Source organism: Delphinapterus leucas, chromosome 7 (assembly GCF_059928025.1).
Source record: "Delphinapterus leucas isolate spDelLeu-1000000601 "Yukka" chromosome 7, BTC_Dleu_Yukka2, whole genome shotgun sequence".
NCBI lineage: Eukaryota > Metazoa > Chordata > Mammalia > Artiodactyla > Monodontidae > Delphinapterus > Delphinapterus leucas.
In genome coordinates, this window is record NC_143135.1 from 54212718 (window position 1) to 54225235 (window position 12518).

The 12518-nt window shown below is 36.5% G+C and overlaps 1 protein-coding gene across 2 annotated transcripts in view; it reads left to right on the top strand.

Moving 5' to 3' along the window:
• The window catches only part of ACER3 (alkaline ceramidase 3), a 187643-nt gene that overhangs the window by 165473 nt on the left and 9652 nt on the right, over nucleotides 1-12518 (top strand). For both annotated transcript variants that reach the window (XM_089915337.1, XM_022593886.3), the window contains exon 8: nucleotides 10960-11061. In XM_089915337.1, the coding sequence (XP_089771463.1) occupies nucleotides 10960-11061 (102 nt within the window). The remainder of the gene's footprint in view (nucleotides 1-10959; nucleotides 11062-12518) is intronic.

Here is a 12518-nt window from a genome sequence, read left to right on the forward strand (position 1 = left end):
AATACAATAGATGTTCTTTTAAATGCATAGCTGAGCTCAAAAGAATGTAAAGAAAATTCCAAAGCATTAACTCCAAAGGTGGAGCTGAAGACTAGACTGACAAATGATCATGACAAATCATGATCAACTTGAAGGCATTTGCAGATACCAGGAAATCAGAACTTTAGGTTTGAGATTGAAGGTAGATAGAAGACAAAGCTTAGGGCATGTTTAAGATGAGCAATTGGAACTCCCTCTCCGCCACCACACACACATGTACACATAAAGTCAGGACCATCATAGAGATACTGTCAGTGGAAGCCTGGGCTAGAAAAAAATTTGCCCTTCAGTGACAGAAGATGACAAGGCAACTTGTCTTTCAGCCTCAGTTTTAGGTAGGAAATATTACTTCCCTGAGAATCTATAATCACTAGTATGCCTTCACACATGTTTGAGATTCAAATGTACATAACCTTCATTGTCTGGGAAACCTCAAGATGTAAAATTAATTCAAACTGATCCACCTTTCATAGAGTCCCAATGTATCTAAGAGAAGCAAAAGCAAATTAACTTCAAAGAAATATACCTTAATGTAGGCCCCTCAGGATTTCCACAGATTGGCGCTCAAACATATGCGCACAATCAATAATTCTAAGACCAGAATAGGAAATAAGCTACCATAAGCAAAAGTCAGGAGAAACAGAACAGCAGAAATAACCCCCGCAAATCAGATGCTGAAATATAAAGTAACTATTTTTTAAATATTTAATGAAAAAATAGAGAAAATTAAAATATGACCAAGGAACAGGAGATTATTAAAAATGAAATTACAGATTTGAAAAAGAATCAAAGACATTAAAAATAATCATTGAAATGAACCTATCTACAAAACAGAAACAGGCTCATAAGACATAGAGAACAGACTTATGGTTGCTGAGGGGGAGAGGGAGAGGGAGAAGGATGGACTGGGAGTTTGGGGTTGGTAGATGCAAACTATCACATTTAGAATGAATAAACAACAAGGTCCTAATGTATAGCACAGGGAACTATAGTCAATATTCTGTGATAAACCATAATGGAAAAGAATATTAAAAAAGAATGTCCGTGTGTGTATAACTGAGTCACTTTGCTGTACAGCAGAGATTGCCACAACATTGTAAATCAACTTCAATTAAAAAAATCATTGAAATAAAAAACTCAATGGATAAGTTAAAAGTAGATTAGACAGTTGAAGAGAGAATTAATTAAATGGAGAGACAAGTCTAAAGAAATAAGCCAGAAAGCATCACAGAGAAATAACATGTCTAATTGCAGTTGCAAAGAGAGAGAATAGCAAAAATGGGGAAAGAAGAGATATTCAAAGAGATAATAGGTTATTATTTTCTAGAATTGGTAAAAGACATAACTCTTCAGCTTCAAAAATAATAATTCCCAAACAGGATAAATGAAAGAAAATCTTTCTCAGGTATGGCAGATTTGATAGATTAGCTCATTCAACGTTGTTTCAGCCTCTTTCAAGTAAGCCTTCCTGTAATGTAGATGCTAAAAAGCTAAAACCTCTATTTCCCATCTTACCTTTGCAGGTAAGTTTTCAGGTACATTCAGGTGTTTTGCCAATCACATGTATTCACATGAGTCTTGAATTCAGAACCAAGTTAAGTGGGAAGGAGAAGTGGTAGTTTGTAGGCATCCATTTACTTATATGGATCTAGGGTGTGCATCATAGCTCTGGAACAAACAGGTGTGATGGCAGCTTCCTGACTGTGAATTATAGCTAAGATGGTATGATGCTGGATGCAGCAGTTGGTCCAGAGGCTTTCCAATTCTCCAGCTTCATAAATGTGAAAAAGAAAAATATTCCTTCGGCAAGATAATTCTGTAGTAGTGTTCGTAAGTCATTCCCAGAGAGCCTAAATCTGTTGAGCATTTCTTTCAGAATTGAAACTATTAAATTATTTTCTGCTTTAGATAAAGGTATTATCTGCAGTTGAATCCTGATTGACACCTGTTTTCAAAAAGCACACTAAAATTGCTGAAATCCAAAGACTAAGATCTTAAAAACATCCAGAGATAAAAAACATATTACCAATGAAGGCATAACAAATAGTCTACAGCAGGCTTAGCAGCAGCAACAGTGGAAGCCAAAACACAGTAGACTATTACCTTCAAAGTGCTGAGAGAAATTAAGCATCAAGTCAAGAATTGTATACCCAAATATCTTTCAAGAACAAGGGTTAGGTGAAAACATTTTGAGACAAATAGAAATGATGAAATTTTACTAGTACACCTCACTAAAAGACCTTCTAAAAGATATTCTTTAGGAGGAAGAGTTGAGATACAAGAAAGAACAGTGAAGGAGAAAAAGTGAAAAACGTGTGGGACTATCTGAACAAAATATTATGACTTTAATAATATCTAATTTGAGAGATTTTTTGTTCTTTTAAGGAACTAAAATGATGACAAAGTAACACGTGAGATACAAGAGAATAATCTTAGTCACATAGTTCCTAAGGCCTTTCTTATTTGGGGATAGGGTACATTCAGTGATTAATTTTGGATTTTACATGTGCTTTTTTGGTAACCACTAAAAACAGTAATTGATTTCACAATTTCAATTACAAAAACATGGAGTAAATGGGATTATAAAAACCGAATCCAAAAGAAATCAGAAGGGGGAACGGGACACAGAGAAAAGTGAGGACAAATACAAAGCAAAAAATGAAGGGGTAGAAATAATTCAAAATGTATCAGTAGTCACAGTAAATATAAATGAACAGAGCTAAGCAATTAAAAGACAAAGACTCAAATAGGGAAAAATCCAGGTATCTACTGTTCATAAGAAGCATGGTTAAAATATAAATACATAGTAATTTTTTTTTTTTTTTTTTTGGCATTATGCGGGCCTCTCACTATCGTGGCCTCTCCCACTGCGGAGCACAGGCTCCGGATGCGCAGGCTCAGCGGCCATGGCTCACGGGCCCAGCCGCTCCGCGGCATGTGGGATCCTCCCGGACTGGGGCACGAACCCGTGTCCCCTGCATCGGCAGGCGGGCTCCCAACCACTGCACCACCAGGGAAGCCCAATACATAGTAATTTTGAAAGAAAAAGATACATGCCATACAAGTATTGACTAAAAGAAGGCTGGACTAGCTATTTTAATAACAAAGAAATTTAAGGCATTATTCATAACAAATGTGTTTATTACATTGTTATTATAAGATTCAATTTACCACAACCCAAAACAACTCTAAACTTGTATGGAAAATTTTAAACAAAAATTGACAGAATTACAAAGGAGAGATAGGTAACTTACTCTATCATGATGAGATATTTTAACACAGTAACTCAGCCCCAAAAATATGAATAAGATTGATAAAATTTGAATAACATAAAATGATTTAATATACTCAACAATTAAAGGATGCATGATCTTCTCACCCATGCATGGAGTAATTATTAAATCTGCCAATATTAGCTTTAAAGCAAAGTTCAACAAATTTTAAAGAATTGGTATCATGCATTGCATGTTCTCTGACAATTAGTTAAAACAAAACAGGATTAGTCAAAATAGCCCATATATTGGGAAACCTAAAACTATACTTGTAAATATGAGTTAAAAAAGAAATCATAATAGAAATATTGAAATACTTAGAATGGAATCATAATGAAAATACTATAAACCAAAGTAAGATGTAGCTAAAGTGGTTCTTAGAGGGAAATGTTTACATTAGGAATAGAGAGGCTGAAGAATAATGAACTAAGTATTCAACTTGAGTAATTAGAAAACAGATGAATAGAATAAACCCAATGAAAAATGAAGAATGACACTGATAAAAGGCAGAAATTAATTTAAAAAAACAGGTACAATGTTGAAGATCAACAGGTATCTAATTTTGTTCCTTTCTGGAACCCTAAGACTACAACAAAGGAATTTATTTATAAAGCATAAACCCACAAGGAGAAGACTCAATAAAATTTTAGAAGCTAGAAAGTAAATGGATTACTGCTAACTGCCTTAACTAACCCAAGAAAGCCAGATTCTAAGTCAAGAATCTCCAGTTTACATCAGAGAATTGATTCTTGAGTATCAGGCATTAGCAGCAACAGGCAGTTTGGCAAAGGAGATGGAGGAGGGGTCTAAAATAAAGAGGTTTGGTTAAAAGCTCTAAGAAACTGTTAATTGCTTAGGCTCTGTCACCCAACTGCATGCCATGGAGCAACTGCAGAAGTCTGCAGGTTTATTCTCTGGAAAGGGTGAACAGTATCTCTAGATTGGATTTTGCCAGGCACAACTGAGCATGCAAATACCGTACTGAAATCAGGTAAATTGGGTGACCTTATGCTTTATGAATGCTGAATGCAAAGACGTCTAGGCAGAATATTGAAAGAATCTTCTTATAGAGAATATGAGCAGCCTAAAAGACCTGATGATACTGGGGGTTCCCTAACAATTGGCCCAGAAAAATAACCCTATGGTGAAGGTTACCAGTCTAAAGCCCTCAACCATATGCTTAGAGCTTGTGATCACCTTTTTAGTTTTCTACTCTAAAAATGAGGAGGGGCTTCCCTGGTGGCACAGTGGTTGAGAGTCCGCCTGCCGATGCAGGGGACACGAGTTCGTGCCCCGGTCTGGGAAGATCCCACATGCCGTGGAGCGGCTGGGCCCGTGAGCCATGGCCGCTGAGCCTGCGTGTCCGGAGCCTGCGCTCCGCAACGGGAGAGGCCACAACAGTGAGAGGCCTGCGTACCAAAAAAAAAAAAAAAAAAAGAATGAGGAGACAGTGCCAGACATATGATGAATGCATTCAGTATGAAAGAGGCCAAAACAAATAATAAGGGAATAAATCAGCTTAGAGTGAACAAATTTTGCATGAAGAAACTTCAAAAACAACAAAATGACAGCAAATATTATAATTCATTAATATTCCTAGATATATACTGTATCTATGAAGAGTAAGATGCTATAAAAAAGGAACATTCAGAGAACCCCCCCAAAGAGGATATTAAAAATATGATAAAATGAAATGAATGGTTTGAAAGGTACAGTTAAAGAAGGCACTGGAATTCTTTCTCCTGAATATACATTGTTATTGTCTTATGGTCCATCACCCCCTATTCACCAGCAAGCATCTACCACAGGAGAGGCACTAAACCCATGGTATGGTCCAGAGTAAACAGGACAGCTTGGGGCCTCAGGACCTTGGGCCCACTCACCACCACTGCTGTGGCCAAATAGCAGGTGTTTCCTTAAGTTCATGGACCACAACCTGGGGGCCATCAGAATTATGAGAAAGAAATGGAGAATAGAAGGGACTCAACAGAATTATTACTGAGCCGGAATAGAAGGACCAACATAAAAAAGGGGGAGGGGGTACTGTGCAGAGAATATGGAAGGGAGGAAATCATCACCAAAACAATTCAAGAAAATATCCTACAATTGAAATACATGAGTTATTAGATTGAAAGAACCCATTGGGTACTAAGCATAGTGGGTGGAAATAGACCCATGCCAGTTTAAGAATTATAGACAAGGACACTTACAAGTTTATAGAGTTAGAAGGCAGATATACACACAAAGGATCAGGGATCAGAATGGTTTTGGACTTACCAAAGCAAAACTGGAAGCCAGAATTATAGGATAGTAACCTAGCCAAACTGTCTATAAAATATGGTGACAAAGTACATTTTCATACATTCAAGCTCTCAAAACTTATATTCCATAAACTATTGCTCAGGAACCTGTTGAAGGATGTGTTTGACCAAAATGAGAGAGAAAACCAAAAAGGAGGAAGACATAGGATGCAAGACATAGGAAATCCAACACAGAGAGAGGTGAAGGCAATTCTCAAGGTGAAGGCAAAGGGAAGGGACTTTTCAGATGATAGCAGTACACTAGAGAGGCAGCCAGTCCAGAATGAAGCAGTGTGACTCCAGACACAGATATGTTGAGGGCATTCTGTATTATACTACTCTTGACCTGATAATATATAGGTAGTCTGTCCCCAGAATCTTATCTGTACTTAGCTTGCATGGACCATGTGCTGATGAAGTTCTTGCTCTCTCTCACGTGCCCTGCTACCTGGATAACCAAAGACATTCATTTCACCCCACAGAAGAATTTTGCTTTGAACTACTTCTGAGAGCTGAAGATTGGCCCTGGTAAGTAAGCTTAGAAGGAGAAAATAGAGAGTATCCCACCCCCACTGATCATATCCCTGTCACATCTCAGCACCTGGCCCACACTGCAGTTCTGCCAAATGCCTTCACTATGCTGAACTCTGTGCTTCCTGGGACTCATTCTTGCCTCCCTCAAAAGGGGCAATGATAAACTCAGGAAAGCTGAAGGCGTACTATGACTCTCTTAAGCTCATCTCTGAGAACCTTCATCAAACAATGGCAATAATGTCCTTTTCATGCACAGCCAGGTTTGTGCTTTCCTGATGATTTCTAAGTTAATCACCCCTTTCATTTGTTTATGTGCAAATACTTATAGTTAAAATAACAGAATATAAAAACTACATGGTGATAGCAATAGATTCAGAGAAAGCATTCTGAAAAATTCAGCTGCTATTTATGATCTAAATAAACCACATAAACAAAATAAAACCCTTTACAAACTCAATAGAATGAAACTTTCTCAACCTGTAAACTACAGCATCTAACACATTTAGTCATGAAATGTTTTTAAAAGTTACCTTTAAAATCAAGAATAAAACAAGGATATCCATTGTCACCACTTCTGTTCAATACTACACTGGTGGAAGTCCTAGCCAACATAGTGTTTGCAAATGACATGATCGTGTACAGAAAATACCACAGAACAGGTACCAAAAAACTACTAGAAGCAATAAGTGGAATTCAGCAAGGTCATGAGATTCAAGTCAGTATTCAAAAATCATATTTCTATGTATTAGCACCAGACAGTTGGAAAGTGAAATTTTTGAAAGTACAATTTACAGTACCATCAAAAACATCAAATGTTTAAGGATTAAATTTAGCAAATATATGCAAGCTCTGTATATTGTGGTGAACAGTTTTTTGCTGAGCAAAATTAAAGAAGCCCTAAATAAATAGATGTATCATTTTCATGGGTTAGAAAACTTCAGTGATATTAAGATGTCAGTTCTCTCCAAATTGATCTATAGGTTCAATGCAATCACAATCCAAATCTCTGCAGGCTTTTTGGTAAAAATTGAGAAACAATTTCTGAAATTTACATGGAATGCAAAGGACCTAGAAGAGCCAAAACAATTTTGAAAAAGAGCAACAAAGGGGCTTATCTACAGAACAGAAACAGACTCACAGATGTAGAGAACAGACTTGTGGTTACCAAGGGTGGGAGGTAGGGGTGGGGAATGGATTGGGAGTTTGGAATTAGTGGATGCAAACTATTATATATAGAAGGGATAAACAACAAGGTCCTACTGTATAGCACAGGGAGCTATATTCAATTTCCTGTAATAAACCATAATGGATCAATGCAATCTCTATCAAATTACCAATGGCATTTTTTACAGAACTAGAACAAAAAATCTTAAAATTTGTATGGATACACAAAAGACCCCGAGTAGCCAAAGCAATCTTGAGAGAAAAAAATGGAGCTGGAGGAATCAGACTCCCTGGCTTTGGACTATACTACAAAGCTACAGCTATCAAGACAGTATGTTACTGGCACAAAGACAGAAATATAGATCAAGGGAACAGGATAGAAAGCCCAGAGATAAACTCATGCACCTATGGTCAACTAATCTATGACAAAGGAGGCAAAAATACACAATGGAGAAAAGACAGTCTCTTCAATAAGTGGTGCTGGGAAAACTGGACAGCTACATGTAAAAGAATGAAATGAGAACACTCCCTAACACCGTACACAAAAATAAACTCAAAATGGATTAAAGACCTAACTGTAAGACCAGACACTGTAAAGCTCTTAGAGGAATATATAGAAAGAACACTCTTTGACGTAAATCACAGCAAGATCTTTTTTGACCCACCTCCTAGAACAATGGAAATAAAAACAAAAACAAATGGGACCTAATGAAACTTAAAAACTTTTGCACAGCAAAGGAAACTATAAACAAGACGAAAAGGCAACCCTCAGAATGGGAGAAAATATTTGCAAACAAATCAATGGACAAAGGATTAATCTCCAAAATATATAAACAGCTCATGCAGCTCAATATTTTTTTAATAAATTTATTTATTTTTTTTTATGGCTGCATTGGTTCTTCGTTGCCATGCACGAGTTTCTCTTGTTGCAGGGCATGGGCTTTGGGTGCGCGGGCTTCAGTAGTTGTGGCATAGTTGTGGCTCACAGGTTCTAGAGTACAGGCTCAGTAGTTGTGGTGCACGGGCTTAGTTGCTCCACGGCATGTGGGATCTTCCCGGACCGGGGCTCAAACCCATGTCCCCTGCATTGGCAGGTGGACTCTTAACCACTGCGCCACTAGGGAAGCCCGCAGCTCAATATTAATAAAACAACCCAATCAAAAAATGGGCAGAAGACCTAAATAGACATTTCTCTGAAGAAGACATACAGATGGCCAAGAGGCACATGAAAAGCTGCTCAACATCACTAATTATTAGAGAAATGCAAATCAAAACTACAATGAGGTATCACCTCACACCAGTTAGAATGGGCATCATCAGAAAGTCTACACACAACAAATGCTGGAGAGGGTGTGGAGAAAAGGGAACCCTCTTGCACTGTTGGTGGGAATGTAAATTGATACAACCACTATGAAGAACAGTATGGAGGTTCCTTAAAAAACTAAAAACAGAATTACCATATGACCCAGCAATCCCGCTACTGGGCATATACCCAGAGGAAACCATAATTCAAAAAGACATGTGCACCCCAATGTTCATTGCAGCACTATTTACAATAGCCAGGTCATGGAAGCAACCTAAATGCCCATCGACAGACGAATGGATAAAGAAGATGTGGTACATATATACAATGGAATATTACTCAGCCATAAAAAGGAACGAAATTGGGTCATTTGTAGAGACATGGATGGACCTAGAGGCTATCATACAGAGTGAAGTAAGTCAGAATGAGAAAAATAAATATTGTATATTAACATATATATGTGTAATCTAGAAAAATGGTACAGATGAACCGGTTTGCAAGATGGAAATAGAGACACAGATATAGAGAACAAATGTATGGACACCAGGGGGGGAAAGTGGGGGTGGTGATGGTAGTGATGGGATGAATTGGGAGATTGGGTTTGACATATATACACTAATATGTATAAAATAGATAACTAATAAGAACCTGCTGTATTAAAAAAAATTAATAAAATAACAATAAAATAAACCTACATTAACACATCAAAAAAAAACATAATGGAAACGAATATGAAAAAGTATATGTATATATATATGTGTGTATATATATATATATATATATGTATATAAAACTGAATCACTTCGCTGTACACCAGAAACTAACAGAACATTGTAAATAAGCTATAGTTCAATTAAAAAAAAAAACTTTTTAAGAATCCAAAAAAAAGAAAATGAAAGGCAAGTCACAGACTTGGAGAAAATGTTTGCAAAATATATGTCCAACAAAGGACTTAAAATTAGAATACATAAAGAACTCTTACAACTCAATAATAAGAAGGCAAATAACTTTTTTAATGGGTAAAGATTCAACAAACACCGTATCAAAGAAGATACAGGAATGGCAAATAAACATATGAAAAGATGCTCGGTAGCAATCATTAGGGAAATAAAAATTAAAACCACAATGGGTGGGCTTCCCTGGTGGCGCAGTGGTTGAGAGTCCGCCTGCCGATGCAGGGGACACGGGTTCGTGCCCCGGTCCGGGAAGATCCCACATGCCGCGGAGCGGCTGGACCCGTGAGCCATGGCCGCTGAGCCTGCGCATCCGGAGCCTGTGCTCAGCAAAGAGAGAGGCCACAACACTGAGAGGCCCGCGTACTGCTAAAAAAAAAAACCACAATGGGATACCTCTATACACATACTGAGGCAACTAAAATGAAAAAGACTGATGTCATAGCAAGTGTTAGGTTGTAGAACAAAAAACACTCCTACCCTGCTGGTGGGAATGTAAAATGATAGAATCACTTAGTAAAACAGTTTAGCTGTCTTAAGTTTAACATTCACCTGCCAGACAATTCAGCTCTTCTCGTAGCTTTTTACCCAAGAGAAATGAAAGCATATGTCCATACAAAGAGTTATTTATTAATGTTCATAGCTGTTTTATTTGTTATAGCAAAAAACAAAACAACACAAATGTCCACCAACATTTGGACAGATAAATAAATTGTGGTATATCCATATAGTGGCATACTACTCAGCAGTAAAAGGAAATGAGTGTTGATACACATAGCAACATGGATGAATTTCAGAATAATTATGCCAAATGAAAGAAGCCGTATAACAAAGAGAACATACTGTATTATTCCATTTATATAACATTCTAAAAATATATATAAACTAAGCTTTTGGAGGTGATGGATAAAGCTATAAAAAATACATTAGCTATACCTGTTATTTTGGATAACTCACCAAGCTTCAGTTCCCTCATCAGCGAAGCAAAAAGAATAATACCTGTCTCACAGAGTTCATTTGAAGATTGTATTCATGTGTGTGTGTTTATGTATATATATTGTGTGTATCTAATATACTGTAGTACCTGACTCAGCAAATGACTCAATTAATGTTCTTTCTATTCCACCACCCCTCTGCCTCTTCCAAGTGACTGATAAAGTTACTGGGTACTTTCAGGTTACTCTCTGATACACTTAGCAAAGTCTTAGTGGCACATTTTTTTCTTAGTACCTTTTAATGGCTAAATGTAATAGGCAAATGTATTAGAGAATTTAATAAATAAGTTTGCTTTTAATACTTATGAAAACCTTTTCCTCTCATGACAGTGATGACTTCAAGCTCTCATCATGACATGAATTGACAAAATTTCATTTTGCTTTTTTTTTTACCCACAGGGTTTATCCATGGCTTAGAGGACTGGGTTATACATCCTTGGGTGTATTTTTATTGGGATTTTTATTATGGAACATAGATAACATCTTTTGTGATTCACTGAGGTAAGATATATTTTCAATCTCTGAAAAATATTTTTGGAATCTATTAAGCAGACCATTTCATAGGCATATAGAATTATTAGTGCACTGAAGTGAATTTTTGGCATCATTGAAATTAAAAATGTACATATAGCACAATAAAGCTAAATTCTGGGAATCCTTGTTTAAATTACGTAAAAATTTGGACCTAAGAATATTCCATAACATCTGTAGGAATTTTTTGTGTATGCATTGCAGTACTATACGGTTAATCAAATATTGACTAGGGCTTTGAAATCTGCCTAATCTGCTTTACTGAAGAAGTAAGAAATAGGAATGATTTGTAATAAGCATGTGAAATACGTGTATATAATTTTGTACTTTAATATGCTTAATGTTATTTTCTAAGAAAGGCAAGTATTCCTTTTTACTACCTTTTCAGCAATTATATATTCACTGGAATTTTAATCTTGGGTCTCTGGACTCTAGTCTGTCACCTAAGACACTGTCTGTCTGGGCCTCAGTTTCCATAAAATGAACTTGTTAAGTAGGTTAAACTAGTGGATCCTTCCAACTCAAAATTCTGACCTAATAGTTTTGCATAATCATGGACAACAGAGGAATGTATTGAATAGCACCACAAAAAGGCAATCAGCAAAATTCAAACTGTGGGAACTCTATAGAATGAATGACCTAGTCTCTTCAGCAAATAAATTGCAGAGGGGGCAAAAAAGGGAGGAGGAACATAAGATTAAAAGAGACTTAAGAGATATTATCAACCAAACTCAATGTAATTACTTTTTTTTGGATCTTGATTCAAACAAACCAAGTGTTTAAAAAAAAAAGAGTTTATGATCAGTAATCGAATATCTAATGATGTTAAGGGATTATTATTAATCTTTTAGGTGTGAAAATGGTATTATAGTTATGTTTTAAAGAAGTTTTAACCTTTTAGAGGTATATACTGAAATATTTAGAGGGAAAATGATAACAATATCTGGGATTTGCTTCAAAATAATATGGGAGGGGAGAAGTTTAGATAAGCTGGGTAATGGGTACATTATTATTTTGCCTACTTTTGCGTATGTTTGAAATGTAGACTTTACATGCACATAAGCAAATAATACATCTTGCTTAAAAAACTAAGATCTAAGTGAGTGGTTCTGAATCAGTACCATAATATCCATCAGAACCCCAACTGGGGCTTTTACAATGCAGAGATAAGTCATCATCCTCTGGGTGAGATCCTCTGTTTCTACTAAGAAATAAAGTAGGTTCTTAAAGATGTCTGCAAAATTTGTGGGAATATCTAGAAAATAATTTGGTGTTTCACATTGAATTTCCCCCCTCTAATAAATGAGAATATTAATATGATACACACTTAATCCAAAGATCTAGAATTTGAGACTCAGCTGTACCACTAGCTGAGTGACTGGGGCAACTCAATAATCTCTCTGCGTTTTAGGTTCCTCATCTTGAAA